Raw genomic sequence first — 16,876 nt, 5'->3', positions numbered from 1 at the left:
TTTTTTAGCACCCTTAGTCTTCTTGAACTTGAACTTTCTTACACTAAAGCCCTCTTGTCGAGCATAACCATTATAGAAATTATAAGAAGCTGCCTCAAAAAAAAATGTCATCTCCATTACCTCCCAGTACATATCCCTATTATCTGGATGCCCATCATTGTCATCTTCCACTTGCGATTCATTCTTTTTCTTACCAATTGATTTTACCTGCATGCTCAAATTTTTTTGACATGGCAAACATAAATAAATATGTACGAGATGTCCACAAGTCCATACAACAAATAAATTGATAAATCGTACATGCCTTGTGCTGACGGGGTCTTATAAAGTCTCCAAGTCGGAATCACCGTAATAGTCATACGAACAATTATCGCCAACTAATACCTGAACAAATAACAAAGATTTAGAGTCATGTTCACATTGTTCAGTTATTAAACATATAAAAAAAGACATATGATTTGTATAATTACCAATATGCATACCTCATCATCATCATTTGACTCATCCACAACATCACTCTGAATCTAATGCATTTTAAACCATGTGAACATCACTTCTATATTTTATGGAAACAAACATTAATTGGTATACTACACACTCACATTATCAGTGTTAACATCTTCAACATCATGGTCAACATGATCATCTTCTCGATCAATACCATCTACATCTATTTATAAAAAATTGAGCACAATCATTATTTTAATATTGAACAATAACAAGTTACATTGCGAATACTAATTAACACCACTTGTTTCGTTTCACTCACACTTTCATCGACATCATCGTCCCCATAAGTGTGGCCATCTTCAGGTGGTACATTGTCGTCCGAAGACGTAAAATCCAATTCCCCTTCGTCTGTATTTCCGCTGTCGTACTCCATCGAACTTGAACTCGAATTTGAAACGTCCATATCGACTAACACAACAAACCATGAACAAAATAATTACATCTGATAAAAAAAAGTTGAAGAACATGGCAAGGGATTAGAAGCCAGTACCTTGCCGAACCACCGCCGAGCGCCAATTAATGGATCAGGTTTGAAAAACCTTAACGCCGTCTCTCCCAGGAGCAACGCCAGACAACACGAAACCCTAGGGCCTCGTCTCAACGATCGACTTGATCAACGGCGACCTTCGAGGCGGCGTGCGATCCTCACCCGCGTCCACCGTGCGCAGCCTCGTCGTCGTCTGTCTGCATCCATGAAAGCAGGCAAACGACTCAAAACGCTTCCGCCATGGTCCGCCGTGCACTGCCTAGTTGTCCCTACCATCTCCTCTCGACTAACCATCCAAACCCTAACGATTAGGGCACACGGAAGGCTCAAACAATGCCGCTCGTAACCAACGCCAATCGCCGGCAACAGATGGACCTGATCGACGTAAAATTCGGGCGAAACGTACTCTAAACTGATGTGGGGCCGGCAGAAACCGTGATCGACATGGAAACACACACAACATGTGCCTCATCTACGTGGCAAATGACGTGAAGTACAATTACATAACTTTTATATGGGCCCACCATGGGTTCTGGGCAAGGTTCAAGAAAGCGTACGCTTAAGCGTGCTTAAGCGCTGAGCGAGAGCAAAACGCCACTTTAGGCAGAAGCGCTTATTTAGGCGGTTTGGAAGCAACATATCAGCTGTTTGCTTCTTTGAACTGAAGTTTACCTGTTATTTGAACCTGCTATTTGCTTGTTATGTGTGTGTGATCGTTGATCACCTAGTAAGACTTACTTACTTTATGTTTGCTACTATGCTAGCTTTGGTTGTAACTAATTTGATAGCTTTATCAATTTGATATTTCAGTTTGAATTCATATCTGCTTGATGGCTTGCTAATCTGCTATATCATTTATATATTTTCTTCAGATTTACATGTTAAATGTGTTGCTTGCTGGGAAATAGGCAAAGTTATAGAATTTTTTTGAAAACGCTTAAGCGCAAAAAGCTCTAAGCGGGAGCATGTCGCTACGCTTACGCTTTACGCTTTTTCGAACCTTGGTTCCGGGTATCCCAGCTGACTGTCATTCACCCGGGGTGTGGGGGGGGGGGGGGGGGCACAGCCCCCTCGGATTTTAGCGTTCTAGGAAGAAGAAAAGAAGAACAAGGACTGATAGTGGATGGTGGGTATCGTGATGCTTGAGGTAGACTATTTTTTTTCTGATGACCCAATACATGGGACAAAAACATTTCGGTGGCGCTTTTGGATTAAGGAGTTGTTCATGAAAATTGTGCAAGGTGTGAGAGAGTATGATGACTACTTGAACGAGGGTGCTGACGCCCCGATTCGCACCCTTTGCAAAGGGATCGGCACTGGGTTGCCGATGCTTCTATTGGGCTCATCGTGCTGACGCTTTATTGAGCACACCGGTTTGAGCCCAAAAATAGCATCGGCCTCCAAATCGCTATCGAGATCATAGGTGAAGATGATCTAAGGATAATTAGTATCAAATAGCAAAGACGGCGCAATGATGCCGGTGTGTCGCTGGCATAGTCAAGGGCGACCTAGAGCCGGGACACCACATGGAACACTGATTTGTTGCTTTGTGAGTCCGATGCAAGAAGTGTTCAAAAATTTCTTGATCCAGTCTGCAGTCATGTGAGTCTAATCTTACCCATTGCTTCGTCTTCCGAATTCCACAACGAGAAGCAACAGCGGTATTAAATTGTCTAAATTCAGTGAATCTGACAGCGCGGGATAGCAGAGACTAAGGTTGTGTTTGTTTGGGCTGAAGCTCCACGGCTGCAGCTGCCAGAATCAGCGGTAGCTGCTAGCTGGAGCTGGAAGGTTGGAGTTATCTGTTGTCTGTTTGTTTCACCGGCTGTTGCAGCTGCGGCTGCACCTAAAGTATGTTGAAATGTCCTGAATACCCTTGTAGTTCTGTTGATCGAATTTAAGTTCCAACTTTCATGTTATAACCTAGAACGATGCGTTTGAGAATTTTTTTTGTTGAAAATGAGCAATTTTCACTAGATTTAAGTAGAATTACATTCCTTTGATAATATAGGTAGTGCATAGATACATTTCTCGCATGGCAACAAATTTAAACAAATCATAACATATCAGGTACTACTATTAATAATATATATATTATCAACCCATCATTTGGTTGCAAAATATGAAGTTCTCATGTCAATATATCGGTTCCACCTGTTACCTCCTACTCTCAAGCGGCCATCAAAGCATCAGCAATGCTATTACGAGTTGCGTCCATGGTACCATTGGCACCCGCCACAAAGTTCCCACCACCATTATTGACTACATGGCCTAGAGGAATGTAGTCCTCGTGAGCATCACATCGATATAGAAAATACAAACAACAGGCGAGTATCACAGAAAAACAATTAGTCGATATAGAAAATACAAACAAACAAGCGAGTATCACATAATACAAACTAATTGATACACATCATGGTTCAAGCATATTGTTCTAAACAGAACATAGGATTACATAGATAATTTTTTCTACAACAAGCACACTAGAATACACTAGTTTCTCTTCCTGTCTTCAAACTGTCTCTTGAGCCAATTGAGCTTCCCCTCCTTTGTCTTCATCGATAAAAAAAAGCTTCTGTTTGATGGTTTAGCAAACAACTTTGTAGCCATGTAGTACTCATCACTCATCTCGGAAGCCCCACACTTGGCAACTTCTTCCATGATGGCTTTGATCTCACTATCTTCAGTAGTATTACTGCCTGCACTAATGACATGGTCAACAAACCTCTTGAAATCTTTTGGCAAGTTATTCTTTTTCAACTTGGATGGACTACAGGGGATTGCACTTGCTGGACGTTTCCTAGTTTTGAGCAATGGACTAGGAGTAGCACACTCGGTCTCTTCATCTTCAATATCAATTAAATCTTCCTGAACCTCGATTGCAGCTACCTCTTCCACTCCAGGCATCATCGATGTGGTACCATCAACATTAGCCTTCTCAAACATTGTATGCAGCAACTCCAAGTTGTCCGGCGGCCCTTTGCGAAAAGCTTTAATTGGCTTGTGAATCTGCACGTACATTTGAAAATTACTATTGAGAAGGCATTACAAACGGACCCTAAAGTTGTTTCAGGCTCCAGGACATAAAAAAAACAAAAAATTGCAGAGCTCACCGTTTCAATTCCCTTGATAACTGTCAACACAACGTATCAGGTTTAATCTGCAGAGATTCAGGCGAAACAACTACAGAACATACTTCATGGTAATACATGTCTAGGGATCAGGGTCTGCAATGGATGTAAGCTAGTGATCTGCCGCTGAATTGCCTGCGCGTCATTACTCATTCAGCAACTTGAAACGAACCATGGGGAGCTGGGATTCCTGTGCATATGCAAATGTTGTTCACATGTCCCGCTGGTACCCATTTTTCTGCAGAATTAACAGGTTGAGCACTTTTTTTTTTGACAATCAATACTACATATATTCATAGTAACAAATATTACACGGAAGAGATACATGAACTGACTACAACGCAAAGATCGGGTTCCCCACTCCTTCTAACACCGGCGAAGCCGACTAGAGGAGAGGGAACCGATCTATGAAAGAGGCTAAAGTGGAGGCGGCGGCTGTCTTTTTTTGCTTTCGCGTAAACCTAATTCTGCAGGAGGCAGGAGGCGTGTGTACGTATAACAGGTTGAGCACTTGGATTAGCTAAAGTTCCAGTTCTGCATATGAGAACGCGTGAGTTTTTTTTTATAGGAGAGACTAGTGTAAAAGTGTGTTGAGATGAGGCCCAGTGAGCCCAGAAGGACCCAACCCTTGGTGGTTGAAGTGAACGGGCTAGCCAACGCAGTGCACGATTTTGTCGCCGCCGCGCGCCGCCGCCGAGGTCGCCCGTGCTCTCCTTCTCCGGAGACTGTCGACCAAACTCTTCGCTGCGTCCGCTATGGAGGTAAATCCACTAGCTCTGCATCTGATCGTAGCCTGTCCAGGTCTCTCACTACAACTGATTCAAAGTCAAAAAATAATACTACTAGTAGAAACACAGCAGCGCCAAAAAATGTATTCCACAATTCTTTCTCAAACTAGTACAATTCTTCTGCTAGTGAGAGGATTTCCCCTTGCGTATTTGTACCCCTATGCGACCATGAAAAAATCTCCATAAAATCATACTGAGACTAAACGTGTCGATTGTGTAAGGGTAGCGCTGAGCGTCCCCCGGGGGATCAAAACGCGCGATCCCCCGCCTCGGTAGCCGTCCGATCAAGCAGCGGTTAGATGGGAGAGAAGCAGATGTCACTTTCCCCGTTCCCACGTGGGTGGACCCGCACTGTCTCCTTCTTGCTTCGTCTCCCCGATGGTAAAATTCAACCCACCCACCTGCACGCTTCCCCAGAGGGTTCGACCGCTGCATCACCGAAGAACTCCGGCGAGGAGTCCTCCAACTGCCGCATCCCCTAGAACTCCGGCGAGGAGTCCTCCGCCGTCTGGCACCAACGTCTGTGGCTCCCAGCAGTACCTCCCTTCCCGATTGAAGCACCGACGCCGGCCAGAGCTTCCAGATTGAAGAACCGAACAGAGATAGTCTGACCGCATGCAGCTTCGTCTTGGCAGCACCGCCCTCCCTTGGTAGCACGGCCGCCCTCCCTTTGTAGCAGCACCGTCCTCCCATGGTAGCACCACTGCCCCTCCTTTGAAGCACAGCCGCCCACAGCTAGCAGCTTTGTCACCTAGCACCGCCGGCCTCCCCCTGTAGTAACGGCGATGTGGCTTGGTAGCAAGGACGGCGGCCGCTGACAGCAACACAGCCGTGCCATTGTAGCACCGCCGCCAACTTAATGTACCAACGCCGGCCTCCCCTTGTAGCAACACCGGTCCTTGATTGTAGCGAAGTCGGTCGCCTATTGTAGCAACGCCGGTTGGGCCGGCAGCCGCTGGTAGCAAGACCAACCGCTGGTGGCAGCAACCCCATGCCACCAAGGTAGCATCGCCACCTCTCATGGCAATACTGCCGTCGCCGGAGAAGATGCCAACATGGTCGCTTGTAGCAACGATGCCGGCCTTTGGCAGCAACGCTGGCGACCTATGGCAGCTACGTCAACGGCTGCTTGAAGCAACATCGCCGGACTACGCCAGCGGCCTATGGTAGCACCGCCGCCCTGGGCTTGTAGCATCGCCGGCGGCAGGTCGTAGCACCGCGCCCTGGGCTTGTAGCATAGCCGGCGGCAAGTCGTAGCACTGCCGCGGGTTCGCCGCTCTCCTTGCAGCAGGGCGGCAGCAGCACCGCCCGCGCCAGCACCACCATGACCACCCGCCATGGCCCGCAGCATCCTCCATGGCAAGGGCGGAGCGTCGTCCTTGCCGCGTCCCAGCTCTCCTGGAGGCCGAGACCACCTCCTCCTAGCTAGCCTGTTACGGCGCGGCGTACCTGTCCGGCCTCTCAGCCTGCCTCGCCGGGCGGCCGGCGGTCGACTGCGTCGACTCTGGATAGCTTAAATCGGTCGTAGTATTTGGGGGAAATATGATAGTCGCGGCGAGGAAAATCGACAAGGCAGCGGAGGCGTCGGAAAACCGGCGTGGCAGCGGCGAGCTGAGGCGGCGGCGGGTTGCAGGAACGGGGAGATGAGGAGAATCAGCGTGGTGAGCTGAGCTGTTGGTGCTACAATCTATGAGGAGGATGGGGAAAAGTATCGAAAGGAAAGGGAAGAAGATAGGGACGGGAGAACGTGGTGGGACCCAGAACGTGGACGCGTGGCGTGCAACGCGGGCGGAGGAAGAGACGATGGGATCGTCCGGGGGATTGCCAGGCTTTTCCATTGTGTAAGGATTTAAGCTTGTTGTTGGGCGCCATACTCATCCAGCATCTTGGACCAAATTTGACAGAGAGAAGGTTCCTTTGCGTATGATTGAATGTTGTTAAGCTCTACTCCTGGCACCTACTTTTCTGCAGAATCAAGTTAAGCACTTTGGTTAGCCACAGTTGCACTTAAGATGATGAAATAATTCTGAATTTAAAAACAAAACAATCGCAGGAGGAAACAACAAAATGGTAGTAGTATCTTGAACAAAGTCAAGTAAGCAAGCTGGTCAGAGCACTAGCTTACTCATATTTTGGACGTATGTGAGCAAGCTCCACCTTGTTCTCCTCTGATTCATACCACGCTTTCAAACTTGGACAGTCCAAAATATAGAGATCTTTGAGGTTGGTGAGTTTGTCCATGTTTTGCAGCAAAGATTTCATGCCATGGCAACTTAGGATGGTGAGTTTCCGGAGAGAAGTAAGTCCACCAAAGTATTCTGGTAGTGATATCATTTCCTTGCAATGGGAAAAACATAACGACCGGAGGGAGGCAAGGGCCTGAATAATCTCTGGTGAGGTGGTACCTAGATCGCCGCAGTTGTTGATGGTTAAGTTGTGGAGGCCAGAGAGGCGGTGAAGCAAACTCCAGTGACCTATTGACACATTGAGTGAGAAATACAAAAAATATTTATCAAGAATCAAAATCCACTTGAAGAAATTTTTTGTGCATTTGTAGTGGTGGTGTCTGCGTGCACATCTGATCGAAAAAATAATCATTTACCTAGAGGGAGGTTGCAGTTTTCAACAACCAGTTCAGTCAGTGGAGCAGAACTTGAAGATCCCTCTTCACTGTCTCTTTGTCTCTTTATGCATGAAGACATAACTTTGTTGCAGTCTGATATCACCAACCTCTGAGCTTTCGGTGCAAGAGGTCCAAAGCTCAGCTCGGGGCATTTCTGAATAACCAATTCAGAAACGCCAGGGAACATAAACACTTTCAAGTTCTCCATGTCATCTATGGTAACCTTTGAGATTCGACTGAATGCTTCTTGGTTGCCACTACTGAGATCAGTATCATCGATTCTTGTGATGCTGGCCATCCTTCTGAGAACTAGACGCTCTAGGTTTGGTAATAGACCCAGTGGTGGCAGGGTTGTGCACATCGGGAAGTCTTCCATGGTGACCTCCACAAGATTAGAGAGATGAGAAGATATGCTTGGTATCCGCCAGGAAGGTAGGAAGGTTTCGCCGCCATAGCCATGAAACTCAAGGCATTGCACAGAATGTGGTGGCACTAGTTCTCCTAGCAAAGCATTCTCGTCCACATTGAAAGATCCTCGGGTGTCACCAACACTCCAACTAAGCTTCAGCCTGTTGAGCTTATGTTTCTCCACTAATCTTATCCTTTGTGCTTCCTCCAGAGACATCACGTTCTCAAGGCAGGATATCTGGAGCTCTTGGCAATTTACATCCTCCAGCTGACCAATGTTACTACTGCTATATGGTGCATCATCATCAACACGAATGACAAAGTGGCAACTTTCCAGACCCCTGCAGTTCCTCTGGGATATAAACTTGAGAGACTTTATTTCACTTATCTTCTTCAGTCTGATGCAGCCTGAGAGGTTAAGTGTGTGCAGTTTGTTGAGGTGACCTAGGCTTTCTGGTAGATAACAAAGAAATGTGTTATGGGACAGGTCCAAATGCTCTAGACTGGAAAGTCCTCTGAGACAGTCTCCAATATATTGGAGACTGCTCTCTTGTGACTGGGGGCAGTAAAAGATAGGATTCAGGCACATTGACAAGTTCAAATATCGGAGGCTGGTAAGATTGCACAAACCCTCTTTTAGCTCCTGGAGGTGGGAACGGTGTCGGGGAAGATGACTGCAAGGGTGGGACAAGTTGAGATACTCTAGATTGGTGAGGCCGCCAAGGCCTTTCCCGATGCCCTCAAAGCAAGACCAGAATGATAAATCCAGGTGTACCAATTTGGCGAGCTTCTGGAGTAGTACTGGAATTTCTGTCAGTGCGTAGCAACGTGATAGATTGAGATAGGACAAGTTTATGAGATTCCCAAATGATTCCGGAAGAGTTGCGAGCCCAGAGCAGCCTGACAAGTTGACATGCACTAAACGGATTAGCTTTCCAAATGATTCTGGTAGATTTATCAGTCCAGAGCAGCCTGATAAGTCGATGTGGAATAGATTATTCAGATGTCCAAATGACTCTGGCAGAGCTACCAATTTAGAGAATTCTGATATCTTAAGATACCCTAGGTGCCTCAATTGCCAGATGGAGTCTGGTAGCTTCTGCACAGAGCTCTCTGTTAGTTCCAGGACACGTAGGCACCTCTTAAAGGAAAACGAGTCTTCGTTAAACTTCACTTCACTACAGCCGACACAGCGCAGCGCCCTTACATAGTCATCATCTCGGTCAAATAAATCCCCGTGGCCACTGGTGACTAGCCTGTAGTGCACACATCGTGTGGGGATGTTATCGTCGTAGGTATACTCAAGTAGTGTGAACCACCTTGCAAAGTTATGCGCTAGACCGTGCATAGTGAACAGGATTGCACCCTTATCATCCTCCCCGTTGACCTGCAATAAGTTATAGCCAGGAACACATAAGCTTAAGATGCATCGCAAATGTGCATCTTGAGAAAGTGTAACCACACTCAGTTGCATTTGATTTACACAAAAGAAAAGGTGCAACTTATTTACATTATCTAGGTTACTTAATGTTGAATAACAAAGCATATTGTAAACTTAGATATATGTCTCAGATGCATATGCTCCTTCTGTCTCACAATATCTGACTTGCACACACACCTGCCTATTAGACCGACACAGTAGTAATCTGTCTAGTAAGAGCATGTACGGTGGAATCCAATCAAGTATGAATTCAGCTTTGGGCCTCTTTAATATGACAGATTTGGTATCGTGCGGTGGTATAGAGAATTACTTACGGGGTCTGACTTTGCAGTTTGAAGGAATGACATGTCCAAAAGACTGGTAATATACACCTCAGCAATCTGTGTGGCAGATAAACTTTCAGATGACTCAATGAGATGGAGAGCGGTCCATTGACGAATCAGGTCATCTTTAACTATAGTGTGGCCATTTGGGAAGATAGCACAATAATAATCAAAACAGAGCCTTAACTCTGGTGGCATACTTATGTAGCTTAAACCGAAAGTTGAAAGCAGCGAGTGAGATGTTGAATCAACACTAGAACAGCATCTCCATATATTTCTTTCCATGACCTCTTCCCATCTTGTAGGATCTAGGGAATGTAACATCTCTGCATATGCTCCAGCTACTGATGGTACACCGCAGCACTTGCTTGCGATCTCCCGTCCTATCTTCTCCAACTCTTCATCATGTTCTTTTAAACGGATTGATTTTTTGATTATTTGCCAGCATGCATCATTGCCCAAGGGAGTTAGCCTGTACGGCTCTACAGTGCAAATCTTTCTATCAATGGCTCGATTGCATGTGGTCACTATCACATCCAGCTTGTCGCCCAAGGCCGTTAACATGGACTTTAAGAGCTGTAGCTGAGTGGAATCCTGCTCCCACAGGTCATCCAGAACAAGGAGCACCTTCTTACCGTTAAGTAGCCCGTGAAGGCGCGCCAGATACCTTTCTGAATTAGAACTATGGCTGTTGATATCTTCTTGTCCTCCTCTTGACACCACTTGACTGATTATATACTCACATATTCTATGGATGTCAAATTTCGGCGAGACATGAACCCAGAGACGAAAGTTGTATTCTTGGAGGAAGTAGTTGGTATCGTTAAAAATCATTTTTGCCAAGGTTGTCTTGCCACTTCCAGCAAGCCCAAATATTGGAAGAATGATGCAGCTGGGTGGCCCTTGTGTGATGTTAGTCGCAGCAGATAGCAGCATGGCCACTATCCTCTGTTTATCTGGCCCCCTTCCGATAACAGATGCCTCTTGAAAACATGGTACTGTTGTCCGTTTATCCCTAACTTGCAGTTGCTGCGGGATGGTATCCTCTTCCCCACAAATGTAAGAACGCCAGTACTCCTTTAGCCATATCACTTGATTCTTTACCTCGTTCACCTTGGTGGCCATATCATTCTTCTTGATGGCAAGGCGGGGGAGCATCCTTGTCATCTGCAGTATTCTCCATCGTTAGCTATAATATATGTTGCTTAGAAAAAAACATCAAGGAAATGAACCGCTATTCCTTTCCCAAAAAAGAGAAGTACCTCATTTTGTTTCCAAAGTATCCAATTTAAAGACCAAACAACCACAATATACCATGTTTAACTCTCTTTTTTTTCCTTCCGAAGTGGCAGTGTTGAATCGATCTTATAGACTCATCAACATAGCTAGTTGTCGTTGCGTTATCGACGAGTCCGGCATGAGGGGTACCTCACATAGGGGGGGGGGGGGGGGGGGGGGAGGGGAGAGAGAGTAGCGCATAAGGCGGGAAGCCATCGGGACAGGAAACAGAGGTTACCCAACTTTTGATCTCACCGCTGCTACAATTCACTGTAAGGGCAACGTGTGTGTGATTACAATGATGGGATTGTTATTACGCTAAGGGCTCCAAAGGTCCAGCTTATAAAGACGGCATGACCTATGAAAGAGTCCTAGCCGGAATCTACACAAGTCCTAGCTTAATATGGCTAACACCTTATGGTCTACTCTAAGTATTCCGCCTTGCCTAGGGTGGTTCAATTCTGCCTTGCGTAGTCCAGCTGAACTTTTTCAATCAGAAACTGGGTCGACCGGTCAAGCCATGGGCCCGACCACCATTGACAAGAATATTTCTTGTGTTGATGTGGGCTACCCGGGCCGGGCTTGCCGTTCAAAATATATGTGTACTCATTTAGCATATCCACAATCCTAGACGGGAAACCATCATCAGCATCACAGCATTCACAAGTCAGGCTAAGCTAGACATACGCAAGTACATTGGTGACAAAATCTTGACATAAACATTCTCCAACTGTCGGTAGGAAGTGAAATTAATTTGTTACCGTGGCAGCAGCAGCCGGTGGCCTGGTGTCTTGCAACTCGTCGACCACATCCATGACCCTGCAGGCGGCTTGCGTGGCATCCTTCATCCAATTCATCAGCAGCCTGCTAGTATCACCCGTGCATATTCGCATCTCGGCTTCCTCCAGTCCCGGCTGGATGACCTCCAGCGCGCGCAGCATCTCCCGCAGGTCACCGGCAAAGTTCAAACCTCGCGCCACGGATTCATGTCCAACGGCAGATCTGAGCTTTGTGCATGCCCTCAGGAAGATGGCGTCCGTCCTCATGGCTCCTAGAACGAGCTCTCTATGTTTCGTGATCAACCATGGGATGGGATGGGATGAGGCCCTTGCTCCCAGCCACGGAAACTGCCCCCGCGCGCGTCGTGCTCCTGGGGTGGCTAGGGCGAAACTCCAAACACCACCGCCGCTGCCCTCCTCCCCCCTCGCCGGCGGCCGGCGGCGGTGGAGATGTGTGCTCGGCCTCGGGTGGATCCGGAGAGGAAGACCGGCGGTGTGTGTGCGGCCTGGTGGCTGGCAGCGCTCTGCCTGAGTGGCAGGGGCGGTTTGCTGGCTGCGGGGCGGCGGCGCGATGGCACCGGTCTGGGCGCACGGCGGGCCTTAACGCGAGTGGAGTCTGCCGTGTTGACCCTCCATATTGACGGAGCAAGCACACTAGCAAAGCTCCTGCTGGCTGTAAAGACATGACAGGTTAGCTATAGCAACAAGAGCATTGCGGAACCGAAAACTACGGGTTCAATCTCCCGAACTCTGGAAAATAAGATTAAGTTTAGTTACAGCGCAGAAGAGAAACCGAACACGTGAACCAAAAACATGGAAATCAAAGACCGCGGGAAATTGAAACTCGCAATTGAACTCGATTTGCTCTGATCAAATTGAACTCCTTGATAATTTACAATAAGGCAGGCAAAATACATGCATCTTCGACCTACATTCGGTACTAGGAGCCTAATTTAGACTAGATTTAGTCACCGGATGGACTATACTGTCACCGGGGGGCTTCATATCACCGGCGGAGGGTTTTTGGTCGTCGGCTATTCCTAGGTGATGATGAGCGCCGCCACCTCGAAGGCCGCCGCCTCGGAGGTGCTCCCGCAGGCTAGAGGCGGCCCGTCGGTGTCGTCGTTGTCGTTGCCGCGCAGAGGTAGCGCCGACAGCGGGGGGCGCCTCCGCTTCTCCTTCCTCGGGCCACTTTCGCGCGCTTGACGGCACGCCATAAGTTCCGGCCACTTTCGGTTGGCCCGCTTCCATGCACCGTCGGAGCGCGACCGCCTGGCACGCTCCGCCTCCGCCCGTACACCCTGCGGACGCCGAGGTTCTTTTCCGCCGCCGATTCGGCCACCTCCCCTACCCACGCGTCTTAAACACCCCATTTTGGACGGAGGGGTGGTGGCCGAGCGGTGGAGCGACGTCGGAGGAGGTGGAATCGCTCGCCGGAGAGGAGACAGGCGGCGGCAGGAGTGAAAGCGGCGGAGGGGAGTAGGATTTACGAACCGAACTCCCCTCCGCGGCCCCTTTTAATATGGGGCGTCCGCTCGATTTCTCAGGGGCCCGAACTCGTTTTACGGGCCATGCCGCGAGTTCGGGCTCCGTTCTGGCCCACCTCCGAACCGAACCCCTATTCTCGCCGGACTTTTTCAGTTTCGGCCGCGAGTTCGGGCTCTGTTAGAGATGCTCTAAAGGTATTTGGGGCGTGCCGGAAGAAAAAACGTTTCCAACCACGTGCCCCAAACTTTTTGTCCGACGCGGTTCAATACGGTGTCTGGCGCCCAGAGCCGGTTCCCGCTACACACGATACGCTCCGGACACGCCGAACACAACGAAAAGCGAGACGAGGAGTGGCGGGACTGACGCGTCAGCGGTCAGGAGCCTAAAACCCCATAGCCTACCTTTGGTCAAGTGACGTTAATGGCATCCCAGATTTCCCAGGCGACGCAGGGATGCGTCTCGTCGTGCATGGCCGCGTGGCCATCCGCGCCGGCGTTTTATTGCGTCCAATGCCCTGCTGTCGCTACGCCTGCCGCTGCTGTACATTAAGAGCGCTTCTGCTTCCTTCCCCATCCCAATCTCTCGCCGCTCCCAAATCTCCTCTTCCTAGCCAACATCGTCGTCCTCCTGCAAGATCGCTGTGGCGAATGGATTCGGCCACGACAGCCTCATCGTGGCGCAGGCGTGGGCGCTGTACCGCGCGGGATATCTTGTCCCGCCGGACATGCGCCTGCCAAGCAGCGACGGGTGGAGGATGGCCGTCAACGGCATAGGCGTCCCGCCACCACCGTCGTCGGAGCGTTGGAGGGACGCGATCAGGACCCGCCGGTCTCGCCTCATCATCGAGGAGCGGCCGGATCCAACCTGGGCGGCCACCGACAACGACGCCTGGTGGGTCGCCTACTTCCAGGCATAGCACGACGTCGAGATGAACAACACCACTAGCCTCATCGGCCGGCGGAACAGCTGGAACAAGGATGAGTGTGTCCTCTTCTAGGGCGTTCAGGGGCACACTCTCGAGAATGTCGTCTACGGCATCCACAACGCCGCTCTAATGTGGTAGGATGTGTATATGTGGCTTTGGCAACATGTCCTTTAAACTCATCGAGACCACCCATTTTAATATAGCGGTGGATCCTATAGACTAAAATATAACCAATAGAGAAAAGAGCCAAAACACTGTCGCTTCTTGATAACATCAATTGGGGGGTCTCCCATCACCTTGCAATCTCGTATGCGGACTAAAAACCTTTCTCACCACCTTGCAACCTCATATGCGGACTAAAATCTGTGTATACACTTATAGAAACCATTAGTCCACACAATAGCTCCGGTGTCATTGTAAACCAAAATAATGGTAAAGGGTAAAATACCCTTACACTTGTTCTTAAAGTACTTGTATCTAGTCACCCTCTAAACTTTAAAGGTGTCCTAGCATTTATGTTTTGCTATTCCATAAAAGACAAGCTGAATATCACTTTTCTATGTTTTCTCTATGCTCATAAACAAACAGTTGCTTTCACTGCATAATTATTCATAATCCTTTGTTTGAGTTACTTCTCATGGTATAACATAGTTGCTAAGTTCTATTGTTAGAATTATATCTATCATGCCTATGTTTAGAAGTACTTTGATTCCAACTTACAATGCTTTACAAAAGCTTGATCAAGATCGTGATAGTTGCATGTCACCTCAAAAATTATTTTTGTTATCATTTACCTACTCGAGGACGAGCAGGAGTTAAACTTGGGGATGCTTGATATGTCGCAAATGTATCTAAATTTTTTGATGCTCTCAATTCTTGGTTTACACCAATTCTATTATGTTTTACTTGCACTTCGTTACACTTTTATATATTTTCCGACACTAACCTATTGACAAGATGACACAGTGCCAGTTCCATGTTTTCTGGTATTTTTGGTCTCAGAAAAGCTGTACAAGACATATTCTCGGAATTGGACGAAACAAAAGCCAAAGTGCCTATTTTACAGTAATGAAGATGGAGTCCGGAGGGGAGTCGAGGAAGTGCCACAGGGTGCCCAAACCACCCCTAGGCGCGGCCAGGCGCCTAGGCATGGTGTGGGGCCCTCGGGCACCCCACCGACCTATCTCCTCCGCCTATATAAAGCCTTCGATGCAAAAACCCTAAACCAATCCAGCCTCCGTCCAGAAACGTTCTGTAGCTTCACCGCCGACAAAAAACAAGATCCCCGGGGACAGAAGTCTCTGTTCCGGCACCCTGCCAGGATGGGGAATTTCCCCCGGAGCCATCTCCATCGACTCCACCGCCATCTCCATCGCCGTTGCTGACTCCCATGATGAGGAGGGAGTAGTTCTCCCTCGGGGATGAGGGCTTTACCGGTAGCTATGTGGTCTATCTCTCTCTCCCATGATATGATCTTTATGTGATCATGAGCTTTGTAATCTAGTTGAATATGTAGATGTTATTCTCCAACTATTGTGCTACTCAAGTGGTTTTATTATGTGATCTCCGGGGACATCATGTCCAACGGTGTGAAGGTGACAGTGTGCACACCGTGTTTATTTCTTAAACTTAATTAACAGAAATACTTATGAATTGTGGTATCTAGTTACTACCATCTTTCTATGCTCAGAGTCACAGCGTGAGGTGTCCATATATTGGGAATGCGAACTTTAAGGAATGCTTATGCAGCCCTACACAATGAATTTGTGTTTATTATCAAACCGGAGAGTGATTTAGAGTAGCGTAGTGAAGAGATAATATCTATGTGTTCAATTATGATATCATTGTTGAGAGTGTCCACTAGTAAAAGTAAGAAGTCCTAGGCCTTGTTTCTAAGCATTGAAACACCGTTTACAACCAATTCTGCTACATGTTTGCTCGCTGCCATTTTTATTTCAGATTGCAATTACTACTCATAATAATTGTGATTTAGAGTAGCGTAGTCACGCACGCTTTTATTTTTATAGACAGTTTTGGGCCTCCAAGTGCAAAGATTTGTAGAACAGCAATAAGTTTCTCTTAAGTGGATCACCCAAGGTTTATCGAACTCAGGGAGGTAGAGGTCAAAGATATCCCTCTCAAGCAACCATGCAATTACGATACAAGAAGTCTCTTGTGTACCCAACACACCCAATACACTTGTCAGGTGTATAGGTGCACTAGTTCGGCGAAAAGATAGTGAAATACAAGTAATATGGATGATTGTAAGTGGTAATTGTAATCTGAAATAAAAATGGCAGCAAGCAAATATGTAGCAGAAATGGTTGTAAATGGTGTTTCAATGCTTAGAAACAAGGCCTAGGGCTCCTTACTTTCACTAGTGTACACTCTCAACAATGATGCCCTGAATACATAGATATTATCTCTTTACTACGCTACTCTAAACCACTTTCCTACTTGATAACAAACACAAATTCACCGTTTAGGGTCGCATAAGCATTCCTTAAAGTTCGCATTCCCAATCTATGGACACCCCACACTGTCACTTTGAGCATACAAAGATGGTACTAACTAGACACCACAATTCATAAGTATTTCTGTAAATTAAGCTTAAGAAACAAGCACGGTGTGCACACTGTCACCTTCACACCGTTGGACAAGATGTCCCCGGAGATCACATAATAAAACCACTTGA

General features: G+C 47.4%; 1 protein-coding gene across 2 annotated transcripts; it reads right to left on the bottom strand.

The window, feature by feature from the left end:
- Positions 1–4,947: 4,947 nt before the first annotated feature.
- On the bottom strand, positions 4,948–12,426 carry LOC127331049 (uncharacterized). 2 transcript variants are annotated; one of them, XR_007869547.2, is made up of 6 exons: positions 11,751–12,426; positions 9,703–10,878; positions 7,519–9,334; positions 7,042–7,390; positions 6,764–6,881; positions 4,948–5,138 (listed from the first exon to the last, which is right to left on the bottom strand). XR_007869547.2 is itself a non-coding variant. In XM_051357128.2 (5 exons), the coding sequence occupies exons 1-5, from the start codon at positions 12,033–12,035 to the stop codon at positions 6,854–6,856; spliced, it is 3,654 nt and encodes a 1,217-aa protein (XP_051213088.1). In that variant the 5' UTR covers positions 12,036–12,426; the 3' UTR covers positions 4,985–6,853. The 2 variants fall into 2 exon arrangements, 1 of the variants encoding a protein (XP_051213088.1); XM_051357128.2 differs by having other exon boundaries at positions 4,985–6,881.
- Positions 12,427–16,876: the final 4,450 nt, after the last annotated feature.

Source organism: Lolium perenne, chromosome 2 (assembly GCF_019359855.2).
Source record: "Lolium perenne isolate Kyuss_39 chromosome 2, Kyuss_2.0, whole genome shotgun sequence".
Lineage (NCBI taxonomy): Eukaryota > Viridiplantae > Streptophyta > Magnoliopsida > Poales > Poaceae > Lolium > Lolium perenne.
This window is presented reverse-complemented; position numbering and strand designations above follow the sequence as displayed.